Raw genomic sequence first — 13,352 nt, 5'->3', positions numbered from 1 at the left:
GATAATCTGCCTCTTGCCCTCTGACTTTGATTATGGGATAGAGAATTTATCTGTACATGGATAGACAGGGCATAGCTCCTATAAAAACTTTGGGTTAAGAGTGTTTCTTGGGCATGGTGAGAAGTAGGTCATTTAAACAGTTCTGAATTTAATTACCTTGGAGGAATTTATGAAAAATGCATGGATGAGTATTTGCAGGTGACTCTGGTATGGGCACTCCCCCATCAATTCTGCAGCAATCCACCCCTTTCTGCTCAGTCTCCCTCATTTTAGCCCATGGGAAGGGAGGTTGGCAATAGGGATATGGCTGCAGAAAATGGGAGAAAGGCAGAGGCACCCAACAAAGTCCACAGACCACAAGTCCAAGTACAAATTCACCATTTCCACAGCTATACACATACCAAAAACATTTAATCAGGTAAACAAAAATTCCAAATACACTGTTGCTTGTTTATAAATGTTGATTTATAATAATCCTAAACATTTTTTAACCTTAAAAAAATTATCCAAAGACTTCAAGTTAAATATATTTCAGGATTAGCCTGGGATTTTTGTTTTTCGAAGGTTGGTTTTTTAACTACTTCTGCATCCAGGGGTCTGTTATCAGAACACAACACAGTCCTCTGTCCCTTAAGCATGCAGGTTCCTTCCGCTGCTCTCGGTGTGACCTTGTCTGCCCCGGCCTGTGGTCCTCCCTAGGACTGTCTTTTCCTCTGGGAGGACTGACTCACTAGGGATTTGTGGTATTTCAAACTAATGAAAAAAGGAAAAACAAAAGTGGCATTTGATTCCTAAGCTATTAATACTGCCCAGGAAAATGCTTGCTGAGAGAAATGAACACAGCTTTGTGTATTGCATTCTAAAAATAACACTGACCAAAATTGTGCTTTTGTAATCTTGTGCAGATTTGAGTTTGTGCTTTGATATTTTCAAAGGAATCTTCAAGGTATTGGAAATACTTTGGAAGCCAAATACTTTCCAGTGAATCCAGTCACTTTCCTTGGGCCTTCAGTGTTTTTAGGTCTGGCTAGCAGATATTAAAATATCTCCCAACATCCTTGGTTTATAACAGTTCTACCTACCTAATAAAGCTCTGCTGGCCTGTTCTACGATATTGATGACTCTTAACTATCCCTCATCTCCTTGACCTGTAAGACTGGCTCCTTGCTTTTCTCAGCCCCTTGGCCAAGACTTGGAGTTTGGCTCTGACTCTGGCTTAACTTAGAGACCTCAGACAATGTCCCTGGATTCTGTGTCCCCTCTCCCAACCCGCAAGGACAGTATGGCTCTGCTCCTTCTTGTAGGCATATATGGCTGATGACAGCCATTCTCCTTTGCCTACAGTGAAAACGGTAATCTCCTCTCTCCCACGGGCTCCCTCTGGGGTTCTGCATATATTGTGGGTAGCATCCCTGCCTTGCCTCTTAGGGGCTTGGAGGATTAGGGATTCTGTGAACCCAAGAGCCACAGCCAGGCAGTCTCTTTGCCACTACAGGACAGAGCTGTCCTCAGCAACCAAGGGCATTTCTCAGGGAGAATGTCCTTTCTGGACTATGAGGAAGGTCAAGCTGTATTTGTGCTATGATTTGGAAGTTTACACCAGGCCCCGGGGGTTTGATCATCTTTGACAGTCATTCAGGACAAATCAGAATGATTTTATCTTTGTACAAACAGGCCAGTAGCATAAAGGATAGACTTTTTCTTTCTTTTTTTGTTTTTTAGGTGGAGTTTTGCTCTTGTTTCCCAGGCTGGAGTGCAATGGCGCGATCTCGGCTCACTGCAACCTCCACCGCCTGGGTTCAAGTGATTCTCCTGTCTCGGGCTCCCGAGTAGCTGGGATTACAGGTGCTCACCATCACGTGCAGCTAATTTTGTATTTTTAGTAGAGATGGGGTTTTTCCATATTGGTCAGGTTGGTCTTGAACTCCTGACCTCTGGTGATCTGCCCGTCTCGGCCCCCCAAAGTGCTGGGATTACAGGCTTGAGCCACCGCGCCCGGCCAAGGATAGACATTTTTAATAGAAAATCTCATTTTGGATCCCTTAGACCTCTCAAGTTCCAGAAGCTACTTAGCCTTTCCTCCCTGCTCTCTATTGACTTCTGTTCCTCACCACGTCCCTGCTTTCCCGAAAGTCCTTCCTTGCTGTGCAACAAATATGACAATTCCCAAGGTAACAACCTTTAATACCTCCCATCTAGGATAGCAGTTATATTTTCAAGATTCTCGCTTTGTTATAGAGATCCCTATAAAACAAGGATAACACACACTCCCCACAGATACTGTGAAGAAACACCAGTGGCTCAGCTTCAGCTGCACCCCAGGCATTGTGCTGATGCTTTCCAAGTATTTCCTCATAGAATCCAGACAATCGCCCTGCGACGGAGGCCTCCTTCAATTCTGTGTCTCCACATAGAAACAGATGACAAAACTTCCCTTCACAGATGAGGAAACTCATAAGTAGAAATACCAAGTGACTTGCTTGAAAACACCCAGGTAGTAAGTGGAAGTACAGGATCTGAGCTCATGACTTAACCAGACCTACTCTTCACCATCCTCACTATATCACATCTGCACTGGAGTGAAATGAGATAAAACATTTGGAAGTACCTAACACAGCACCAAACACATCATAGGCCCTCAGATGTCAAGCAGGTCAGGCCCACAGTAGGCATTCACATGCCAGCTCACTGCCTCCTCTGGATAGCCACATCATCCTCACAGTTCCTTCCAGACAGGACACAGCCAGGGCTCAAGGCTGGACACATGTCGTGAATATATCTTGTGGTCCATCCAGAAACATGTCTAATCTGCAAGTATCTAAGAGGCATATTGTCGGGATGGAAAATACTCATACAGGTCAACCTGAACAGACTAACAATCTGTCATTGTATCAAAGCACTTTTCCTCCCTCTCCTGTCTCAACCCAAATTCCTTAGCCTATCTATTGCAAATATTTAGTCTCACTGGTTGTTCAGTTGTTTACAGAAAGACCACATAGTAGCTCCTCAAATAAGAATCAAGGAACATTGGCACTAGATGGCCCTTGTCTTACACTCCTCAACTCTGCTTCTCCAGGAGCAGTGATCTACCTAAGATCACTCAGTGGCAATACCTGTGAACCTGGATGGGGTCATGCACGTAAGCAGGCTAGCCAGGTGGTCCTTGGTCACCAAGGCCGTGGACTACACCATGAGGGCAAAGGAATTCAAAACAAGAGCGCTGAGCCAGAGGCAAACAAGCTCTCAGGTTCATCCTTAGCTCTGCACAGCCACATCGCTGCCACCTAGTGTCCAAGGGCCTGAACTTCAGTCTTGGTGCCTCTGCCCGGGAAAATGGCTGTGTTGAGCTGTGCGTGTGCTCTGTAATGTGGGACTCCCAATGCCTTCCGGGTCAAAACAACCCCAAACCTGGTATCTGTGGCATAGCACAGGGACCCAGTAAGGCGGAAATCTCAATGAGAGAGACAGAGATGGGCAGCAGTCCTAAATGTGGTCTTGTCAAAATCAGAAGACACAGGACTGAGGTGTTTAAGCTAACAAGTAGCCAAATGTCCCATGTGCCACTGTCCATGTGGTCCCATCCGGAACTGCCATTGCATGGCAGTTTACAGCTAATGGACCTGGGTTTAGTGGGGGCACTGGGGGCTTCGACCTTCTGCACTAGTGGCAGATATCCTCAAAAATGCCTCTTGGGAACTTCAGAATGTGTGAAAATTCTTTTCCTTCTCCCCCACCCGCCCCTTCTCTCTCTCTCTGTCTCTAGCTGAATAAAGACAAATTTGAATTCCTGAATATGAAAAATATGGTTCTAGCTGCCAAATATCCTTCCAGACTTAGCTCAAACTGTCACCTACCTCCTGGAGCCATCCCTGACTCCGTAGTTGGAACTACACACCTCCCTCCGAAGCCACACTTCTTTGTATAACCACGACTTGACTTTGCTAGTTATTAGAATCGGTATCCCTCAGGTCCTGCTCCCTAAGTCATAGTGCACACTGCAGTGGTATTGCCTACAGAGCCTAGCCTGGTGCTTTGCACACAGTGGATGTGCAGTGTCTGGTAGATGACTAAATGAATTGGACCTCAGTTAAAAAAGGGAAACACAGTGAATCATTTTGTGAAATGCAGTATTTCTAGATTTATTTAAATTCCATACTATCTCAGCTAGTGTGGGGTCAGTGGGGGAGTGGGAGGCTGTTTCAGAATTCTTTTCCTAGAGCCCAGTCTAGTACAGTCGGGAGCATTCTCCAACCCTCAGGTTTCAAAGCCAAGCCGCTGCACTCAAGAACGCCTGCACCTAACCAGCCACCCATCCTAGAGATAAAGGTCTCTCTGTCCTGCTCCACCTCTGTGCACACTAGTTGATCAGGAATACGGTCCCTTCAGAAAGTAGACAAGTGCTAGAAAAAATATATACAGGGAATATATATAGAAAACGTGAACCACACGCAGACGTAGGAATGCCATCCAGTGATGGAAGCGGAGTATCTGACCTGCACAGGTGAACCTGCCCTCTGCTCCTTCCCACTCCCATCCAAGAGCTAGGCCAGCGCCTGGCATCCAGTGACCCAGAATAGTTGTTGAGTTCAATCACCACAGGTAGCAAGACTCCAGTCCTCATGAAAGGTCTTTTACAAACTGCAGACCAGCGGACCAGCTAACCATTGGTTTCTGCCACACAACACAAAAACGCTACCTCACCAGGAGCTAGCTAGGCCCCAAAGAAAACAGCACAAGGGTAATTCACTTTCTAGAATAGCTGCCTCTTAGCAACCAGCAAGATCTCCTTGGAATCTACCTTCTGCCAACCAAAGCAGAGAAGTCCTGAACTTACTTAGTCATGCAGGCTCAAGGGCAGACGCAAGAGGAGATCCAATGGCTTCCCAAGTCATCACAGCGATTACTCCAGGACCAAACTTCAACTGCTGTTCCAACTCAAAGGGAGGAGAAGAGAGGTCTAACCATCCCAATCACATTCTTGGACTTCCCCTTCCGAGATGGTGACCCTGCCCCTCACGCATCTTGGTGGCTGGCATTCTATCCAGACTGTGCTCTGATGGACAGCGCAGACAAGGCCACAGAACCTTGATCTGGCTGCACTTCACATGTACGTGAGCAACCACACTCCAAAGTTATACGAAGGTCGGTCCCTGGGTCTGCTTTTGTGTTTTACCTATCTCTGCTTTACAAATCCCGAGAACACCAAAGATCAGAGCCGGAAATGATCTTGGAGATCATTCAATCCAACTCCACTCCGTTTTCCCACTTTACAGAGGACCTAGAGAGGTGACAGGATGTCCCAAATGACATGTGCATACAAAGACAGAGCTGGGCCAATAACCCAGGTTGCTGCCTCTGGGCCCAGGGCTGCTTCTATCTTATTTTATGCCAGGCTTGTAATAATAGTAACTGTTGCTCTTGGGAGTGCGCCCTGCAGAGCCAAGGCCAGCTATTTTCACTGGTCACTCAAACATCACACATAGAATCTATTTAATGAGGCTTTCCCATGTGAACAAATTCCCTTCAATAACAACAGTTTCTCTATTTCCTGGCTGTGCTTGGCACTACAATCCCATTCAGTCCTGGTAAAACAGTGGTACATCTTAAATTTATTTATTTTTTTTTTAAATTCTGGAAATGGAACACCTACTATCTGCCCTTCCTCTTGTCTTTTATAGTGGTTTCTCCCTTTTGAAATACCACAGAACTTGTCAGTAGGGAAGTGGGCAGGGTGGGCCGGTCAAGAGGCCTGTGGCTCTTCCTATTAGCACCAGCAGGTGGCGCCACTGAGGACCGCTTCGCCCTACTCCTGGGTGCTCGCTCTGCGGACCAGTCCTAGAACTGAGGGTCCCACACTGCCCGCATCAACCATGTAGAAGCACCAGGATGGTCGCGTGCCATTAGGAAGAAGTGCTGTGTCATCCTCCACAGTACACTGGGGCGGGTTGTCCTCCTGAGGCCTCTGGCACAGTGCACGGCTGGACTCCCAGCACACAGTGTGAAGAAGAGGAAATGATGCATGTGGGGGTCTCCTTCCAAGCCCTTCGTCTCTGGTCCTCCCATGCCCCACCTCCCAAAAAGCCACAGCCACATCTCTATATGTTTTGTTTGTTTGTTTGTTTGTTTGTTTGGCTTTAGATGCTTCTGGTCCCATCACTGGGACCTAAAAGAAGCTCACATGTGGTCTCTGGAAACGCTGAAGCCGTGGGCTGTAGACATTATTTTCAGTCCTTGTCCTGGTGGCTGCACAGCAGATGCTGTTCCTTCCCTGTGTGTGGCCAGCTGTACACTGTGACGTGCTCCCAAGGCCGTGACACAGGCGGTGATGGGAACTCCTCCCCAGGCAGGCCTCTCGGGCTGCAGCCCCAGGGCACCCTGAGGCCCTCATCTCTGCTCGGCAGCTAAAACATCCCCTTCTTCAATGCTCTGCAACGGCAGCCTCTGGCTCGCAAGAGTTCTGCTGCCTCGGCGGCCCCCAAAGCCTGCTCCCGGGACAGTCCGTGCCGTGAGCAAGACCCCTGGCAAAGCCTCCTCCCCAAATAAGTTGATTTTGGCTTCGGCCTCAATGGCTTTGGCCAAGCTTGCTGCGTAACTGTCCAAGGACTTGTGTACTTCAGCTTTCACATGAAGAATCGAGTTCTTGGCAGCTTCTGAGGGAGAAGGCAGAAAAGAAAGTCAGCTGAGGAGCCAGGCCTGGGGACGACCTTGGGGACAAGCTGCTGCTGCTCCACCACCCCAGGGAGGGAGACAAACCGCAGTTAAGGGTGTGGGTTTCAAAGTTCGATTCCTAGGCCAAAAGCTTTGACTCCCTGACTTCCTACCTGGGAAATCTTAGAAAAAGTATCTAACTAGCCTCAGTTTCCTCATCTGTAAAGAGAAGATAATAAGACACCTCTTACTGCAAAAAGTTACTGTGATAACTAAAGGAGATAATTCTTTCTAAGATGTCTGGCCTATGTCTGGCCCATAGAAAAGACTTGATATTTTCTACTAATGCTAACCAACATTTTTACATCTTTGAAAGAGTATTCTGGTCTTCGAGCTCCCTGAAGCAGTGTAATATCTATGTCCATAAACTTCCACAAACCCTAATGTCACTCTCTCCTCTCCATATTTGCTCAGAGATTCCCCATGCAGAACCTCAAGGTTCTGAGCCATGCAGAACCTCAAGGCTGGACATGACATTACAGGTTCAAGCCCCCTCCCAGGATTAGGAGCCCTAAACTAAAATGAACAGAAGTGAGAGAGCGGGGAGCCCTTCAATTTCACACCCTGTGCCCTGTTACTATTAACTCATTCCCTATTTTCTCTGGACATTTCAGGGGAACAATTTATCCTCTCCTTACATTTTCTGGAGAGTAGGCAACCTGTACCCCACTCTCCAAGAGGGGAAGACTGGAGGGGCCTCCGGCCACTCTCTGCCCTGCCGCTCACTCGTGGAGGGGAGGACCCCCTGGCAGGGCCTTGCTCTTGCACCGCCTGGAGGGTGCCTTTGGAGCTGCCACGCCCACAAAACAGGCGTGATGGGGCAAGTGTGGTCCTACATGGGCTGGGGGGTTGGGGAGCATTTCATTCATTTTTTCCTATAGAAGGGCAATGTATTATAAAGCCCATGAGGCTGCTCGCCCAGCCTCTGTTCTGTAATCTGCTTTGCCAGTGAAGCGAATGATCTGTTTTCCACCTCCGACCTCTGTGACAACCTCTCCATTCATTCTGAACTCAGGGAGGGGTGTGGAGATGAGATGTGATTAATTATGAACCTAAAACTCTGACAGAGGCCATGTTTATTTCCATATTCAACATTTCTGAAGAGCCTCCTTACGTCGCACAGCCCCTGGACTCCACCAAATCCATAGCCCAGTCATGTTGGTATCTGGATGGCTCTTGTCACTCTCCTAATCAGCATGTCTGGATGGGAAATGAATCCCAAGTTCCAGAGTAAACAACAGCGCTGGGGGTGAGTGGGGAAGAGATGGAGTGGAAAAACATAGGGATTGGTCTGCGGCAGAACTCATTCTCCTCACAGGACCCAAGGGCCATCACCGCTGTAGGAGCGATGCACAAGCAAGATGGCAGCTTCGGCCTCCAGTAAAGCAGACACACTCATTGGGCCATTATTTCATTTTCCACAGGAGGAAACTGAGGCTCGGGGAGAGCAGGTTCAGTTATAACCATACCTCACCCAGTATCTGGGCTGTGTGTATGAACACATGTGCGGGGTGTGTGGGTGGGTGTGGAGTTTGACAGCCATTGGTCGCCCAGCCTTCGATGCTGCTTGCTCTGAGAGCTGGGTGCCTGAGGACTTAGGTGAGACCAACAGGGCTGGGAGTAACCAGGGAGTGGGCAAAGGGATGGAGCCCTGGCATATTCCGGGACGGCAGCCAGTCTGAGCCAAGGAATTGTCCTAAGATCCTTTCTGTTTCCCTATGTTTGCTTGAAGCAGTCAGTCACAGAAAGCAACCTTTGATTTGTTCCACTTCATCCTCAAATGTCACTGAGCTCCTTCTCTTGGGTGGGCACGTGCAGTGACAGGGAGGGTTGTCATCAGACGTGTAGTCCTCAAGCAGCATCATATCTGTCCCTAAAACAACAGGCAGAATGCGCATCTATAACTACCATCCAAAGTCTTCCTGGCCTCTTCTCCCCTCTCAACGGCCCTTCCGCCCCTCTCTCCCGTTCATCCAAACCCATCATCACGGGCAGCTGACCGTGCCACAGCACGCACCCAAGAAACACCCGCCTGTCATCCCGTTTCAGCGAGTTTGCAGACAGCCGGTGGGGCTGCTTCAGCCACACAGAAAATGCGGCCAAGTTATCTGAAGTAGGGGTTGTGTGCCTCAATGGCCAGACCCCAGAAGCACGGCATCTGCCAGCCCAGCGTGGAAGGGAAGTGGGGAGAAGGGCCGAGTGGAGGAGAGGGTCCTACTAAAAGGAACTTGATATTCTGAGTGATTCTTCTTACAGTCTGAATTTCTATCACCACAGTTAAAATATGTTGTACTAAATAAACACTTAAAGCTCCAAAACGTAGAGTTCCTTGGGGATCAAAAAATAATTGACAAATGTACCCCTAAAAAGCGGGGAAATAAAGATAGAAGGTCAGGGAAGTCCTCCTAGAGATAGGTGGGCAGAGCGGGCAGAGGGAAGAAGATGGAACAGAGGGAAGGGAGGGAAGGAAGGGCTGAAATGGGGCACTCAATGGTGCTCTTGCCCCACACTAGGGCCAGTGTCAGATCCAGCCCCATTCTTAGCTTCCAGCTTTCAACCCATCAAGGCCTGGAAGCTCAGAAAATAAGGAAGAAAGGGAAACCTAGAGCTCTTTAGATGCTGTTTCAGAGCACCTTGCAGAGGTGTGATTACCTGACATACAGAAGAAACGGTCCTCTGGGAGGTAGAATACGGTGGTTAAACACATAGGCTCGGGTCGGACAGACCTGGAATCACTGGCGGGTTATTTAATGCCTCAGTATCTTTCCATGTCTGTAAACCTGGGGTCATCATTCAGTCTACCTCACGGAGTTGTGGGGATTTTGAGTTAAGACATGTAAACATCCAGCACAGTGCTGGCACACAGCAAGGGCTAAATCGAGGGCCGTCATTCCTGATAAGGACACAGCGAAGAAAGGGCAGGGCTGAGACTCACACCAGGTCTGTGTGCCCTGAAGCCCACGCTCTTTCTTCTGCCTACAATGCTTTCCCCTCACTCCTTGCGCTGGGGCACCTGCCACGTATGCTTCAGCTTTCACCATCGCATGCTCAGAGCAGCCTCCCTAACTCCCCTACCCATAGCTGCCCACGGGCTCCCACCCCACTGGGGCTTCCCCTTTCACAGCTCTCAACACATTCATCATCTTTCAAAGCCAGTTGTATAGAGATGTAATTCACATGCCATGTAACCGACTCATTTAAAGTATACAATTCAATGACAATTGTATACTTTACAATCTTTATATACTTTACAGCTCAATATTTTATGAACTGAAGCTTCCACAACAGTGGCAGTTCACCACTGTGCCCCCAGCACCTGGCACAGGGTCCGGCCAAGGCAGGAACGTGGCAAATATCTGCTGAATGAATGAATGTGGCAGTGCCTCTGGATCCCTTTAGCTGTCTGAGAACAGAGAAGCAGTCTGGGGAGTAACAGAGACTTTCCTTAACTCACACGAGGGACTCAGGCCTAGAGGGCAGGGTGTGATCAGTGCTTCATATATGACTCGTGTGGTGCGGGGCCCTCTGGGTTGCCAGGTAAGAAATTTTCCAAGGAAAATTCTCCATGACTAAGAGAGGTCACGGACTGGTCCCGGTGCCAACCCCAAGGCTCACTCCTGAGTTCCATGACACAGGCTCAGGCGCAGCCCTGGAGCACTCACGGGGAACAGGAAACACAGGTCAAGTCAGAGATGATTTTTCAAAGGCTCCCAAGGGCAGAGAGATGGAGAAGCTGGGAGCGGCAGACCCACGGCCAGGCTTGTGGCTTTGTGCTCCCGGCTTCAGCAGCACTCCCTCCAGGCGCCAGTGCACCAACAGCCAGACCGGGGATGGGCAGCAGGTGTGGCCAGACACCCTGGCTCTTCCTCAGCAATGTGGAGCCATGGGTGTGACTGACAGAGAGGCACTCCCTGCCTCTGCCCATGCACCTCTGCCCAGGGCCTCCTGCGGCTCTAACAGCGTGCTTCCAGCACAGGATACAGCATCGGCAGCTCCCCACATCCCCACCTCCCCAGTGCCATGGCTCTAATGCCAGGAAGCCGACCGCTCAGACAAGGAGCAGCCCTGGGTTTGCAAGATCCTTTAGGCAGAGGCTAAAGGGAGGGCTCCGCAGGACTTGTGGTGGAGATGCATTTCTACAGGGAGACTAAGTTTCATATCAAAGGACAGGGAGTGAGGCGACAAGGCCAGCTGACCTTGCTGGAGGGCTCCCTCTGTGCCAAGAACAAGATGAGTGCTGCACATTCATTAGGTCTCTCTCAATTCTCAGAGCTGCCCTGTGACAGGGATTAGTACCCCGATTTCACAGATGGGGAAAGTTGAGGGTTTGGGAGGAGATCATGCAACTTGCTTGAGATAACACAGCTCTTAAAAAGCCAACTGGAGACTGAAGACCAGGCAGGCTGACTCCAGGCCCTTCTGGGCCAGTGCTTATTATCATCATTTCTCATTTTAACTTTGCAAAGGCTTTCACTCACTTTCAACCCCCCAATAACACGGTGTGGCAGAGAGAACAGGAACTGAGAACCCCATTTTGTAGAGGAAGAAACTGAGACACAGGAAAGCTGAAAAGTCAAAGCCATGACTGGAAACCCAGACTTACGATTCTCACCTCCTACCCACTGTGGGAAATGCCCCTCGGCCAGCTCTTGAGCCTGCACTGGGGAAACGACATGGGGCAAACGCAACACGGGGAAAACGCGACAGACAAGAGGCTTATAAAGCACACAGGTTACCTGAGTCCTGGGAGCAGCTGAAGCCAGTGTCCCCCGTGCTGCTGCTGTGCCCCAGGGGCTGTCCGCCTGCCATGAGCGCTGTGAGGTGTGGGGACAGGCCCAGGTCTGAAAGACAAAATTGGCATTGACAACACAATCACACCCTGCAAGGAGAGGCCCCAGCCTCCATTTCCCCACAGACCCATCTCCTGCCCTCCTGTTCGCCCTTGCAAAACTCACTCTCAACTCCCTGAAAAACAGGAGAGCTTAGCTGCTCCCTCCCAGCTCGTCCCTCTTTTCTGTCCCACTGTGTCAGCAGCACTCACTGGGTTCCCCCAAAGGGGAAACTCTCCTGACAATGTCAAACACCACCAAGGTGATGACAGAGGGCCAGGGAGCAAAATCAAAAAACAGACAAAACAGAACACCAAGGCAGGCAGGAGGGAAAATGTGAGGTGAGAAGATCTTCCTGTTAAAGATGGAGGGTTCCACCCCACACTTACCTCCTGAAATCCTACTTGAATTATCAAAGAGGGGTTTTTAAGAGGCTTACACCCCAAAGGAAGGAGAGAATTTTTGTCAGCTGGAAAGCAGATGGGTGAGAGTGATAAGCTGACCTGGAATGGAGAACTGAGGTTGGCAACGGGGAAGTTTAGGAGAAGCAGGCTTCACCAGGCTCCCAAAACTCAGGAACGGGGTTGTGGGGTAGGGGCCAGGAGAGAAAGTCTCCCCAAGAAGCAGCTGGCCCTTCTACTGCTCTTCCCCAGGCTAGGCCTCGGGCGCCAGAGCCCAGTGTTGGTAGAAGAGGACAGTGAGCCCTGGGCACAGGTGCACCAGAAGTGACACAGTGAAAACTGAGGGTATTGTGGAAATTTACGTATTAAATGGTGGGACCCTGGCCCCTTGTCCCACTTAACCTGGCCTGGAGACTGGAGAACTCTTCCCTGGGAAAATCCACCAAGCCTCGAGAAAAGACTCACAGGCACTGAGAGTCAGGCGCCTGTGAAATGGCCCTGCCAGACCAACCCCCCGTCAGGAAGCCTGCCTGCAACCCCACCACCCAGGGCTTCCCTGTGGTTTTCTAGGCCCTCGTTATTGGAGGTGAAGGAGTGCCCAAGGATCACTAGACATTTAAGAGGAGGTACTAGCGTGAAAGACAGAGATGGGAAAAAAGAAAAGAAAAATGGACCTCGGAAGATTCAATGCAGGGAGCTTAAGAAACCAAACAATATTACAATGGGTCATCCTCAGAATGTTAGGAAAATAAAAAAAGAGCTGCAGGCTACGAGAAAAGGAACATGGAGATAACAAAACGCTCTTAGAAATTAAAAACAAGGCACAAGAAGTCAAAGTCCTCAGATCTCATGAAGAAGATCCACTGCCTGGCAGATTCTGTGGTCTGTTGCAAAGGACACTCTTGCATTTTATGATACACTCACAGATAGGAGGAGACCCCATTCCTTCATTCTGCCCCAATTCTTCAGAGGTTACAAGGCAATAGAATGCACTTTCCCCTTCCTCCCTGGAGCCAAGGAGGACATGGGGTGGGCAGGAGGGGCGGTCACAGCAGGCTTCTCTCAGAACTTCCCTCTCCCTGCTTTTGCGAATCCTGCTTTTGCAAGGGGCCTTCCCCTTGACTGGGGGTTGCTGTAGGGAGCGGGGACCGGAAAGGCTCCAATCCTCTTCCCCACACATGACCATCCCCCCAAGGTCTCGGCCTGGGAACATGACTGTTCAGCAGGAGGCCTGGCTTAGGGAGCAGAGCCTGTGGGGGCATCGCCTGCCAGCTGGGATGGCTGAAGCCGCAGCGGGTTTTGGACGCCATCTCTGAGGCTGCGGTGAAGGCCAGGAACATGTCTTGGTCTGCACCAGGGGGAGGAATGGTCTGAGCCAGGCCAGTGTGGCTCAGCGAAAAGGTCTGGAAACGGG

At 49.8% G+C, this 13,352-nt stretch overlaps 1 protein-coding gene across 2 annotated transcripts in view; it reads right to left on the bottom strand.

Moving 5' to 3' along the window:
• Positions 1 to 392: 392 nt before the first annotated feature.
• GPR161 (G protein-coupled receptor 161) overlaps positions 393 to 13,352 on the bottom strand; it is a 56,911-nt gene continuing 43,951 nt past the window's right edge. For both annotated transcript variants that reach the window (XM_050784874.1, XM_050784876.1), the window contains exons 4-6: positions 11,445 to 11,549; positions 8,462 to 8,581; positions 393 to 6,650 (exon numbers count right to left, since the gene is read on the bottom strand). In XM_050784874.1, coding sequence (XP_050640831.1) covers positions 6,385 to 6,650; positions 8,462 to 8,581; positions 11,445 to 11,549 — 491 coding nt within the window. In that variant the 3' untranslated portion in view covers positions 393 to 6,384. The remainder of the gene's footprint in view (positions 6,651 to 8,461; positions 8,582 to 11,444; positions 11,550 to 13,352) is intronic.

This window comes from Macaca thibetana, chromosome 1 (assembly GCF_024542745.1).
Source record: "Macaca thibetana thibetana isolate TM-01 chromosome 1, ASM2454274v1, whole genome shotgun sequence".
NCBI classification, from domain to species: Eukaryota; Metazoa; Chordata; class Mammalia; order Primates; family Cercopithecidae; genus Macaca; species Macaca thibetana.
The sequence above is the reverse complement of the archived record's forward strand: the minus strand, read 5'-3'. Positions and strand labels throughout refer to the sequence as shown.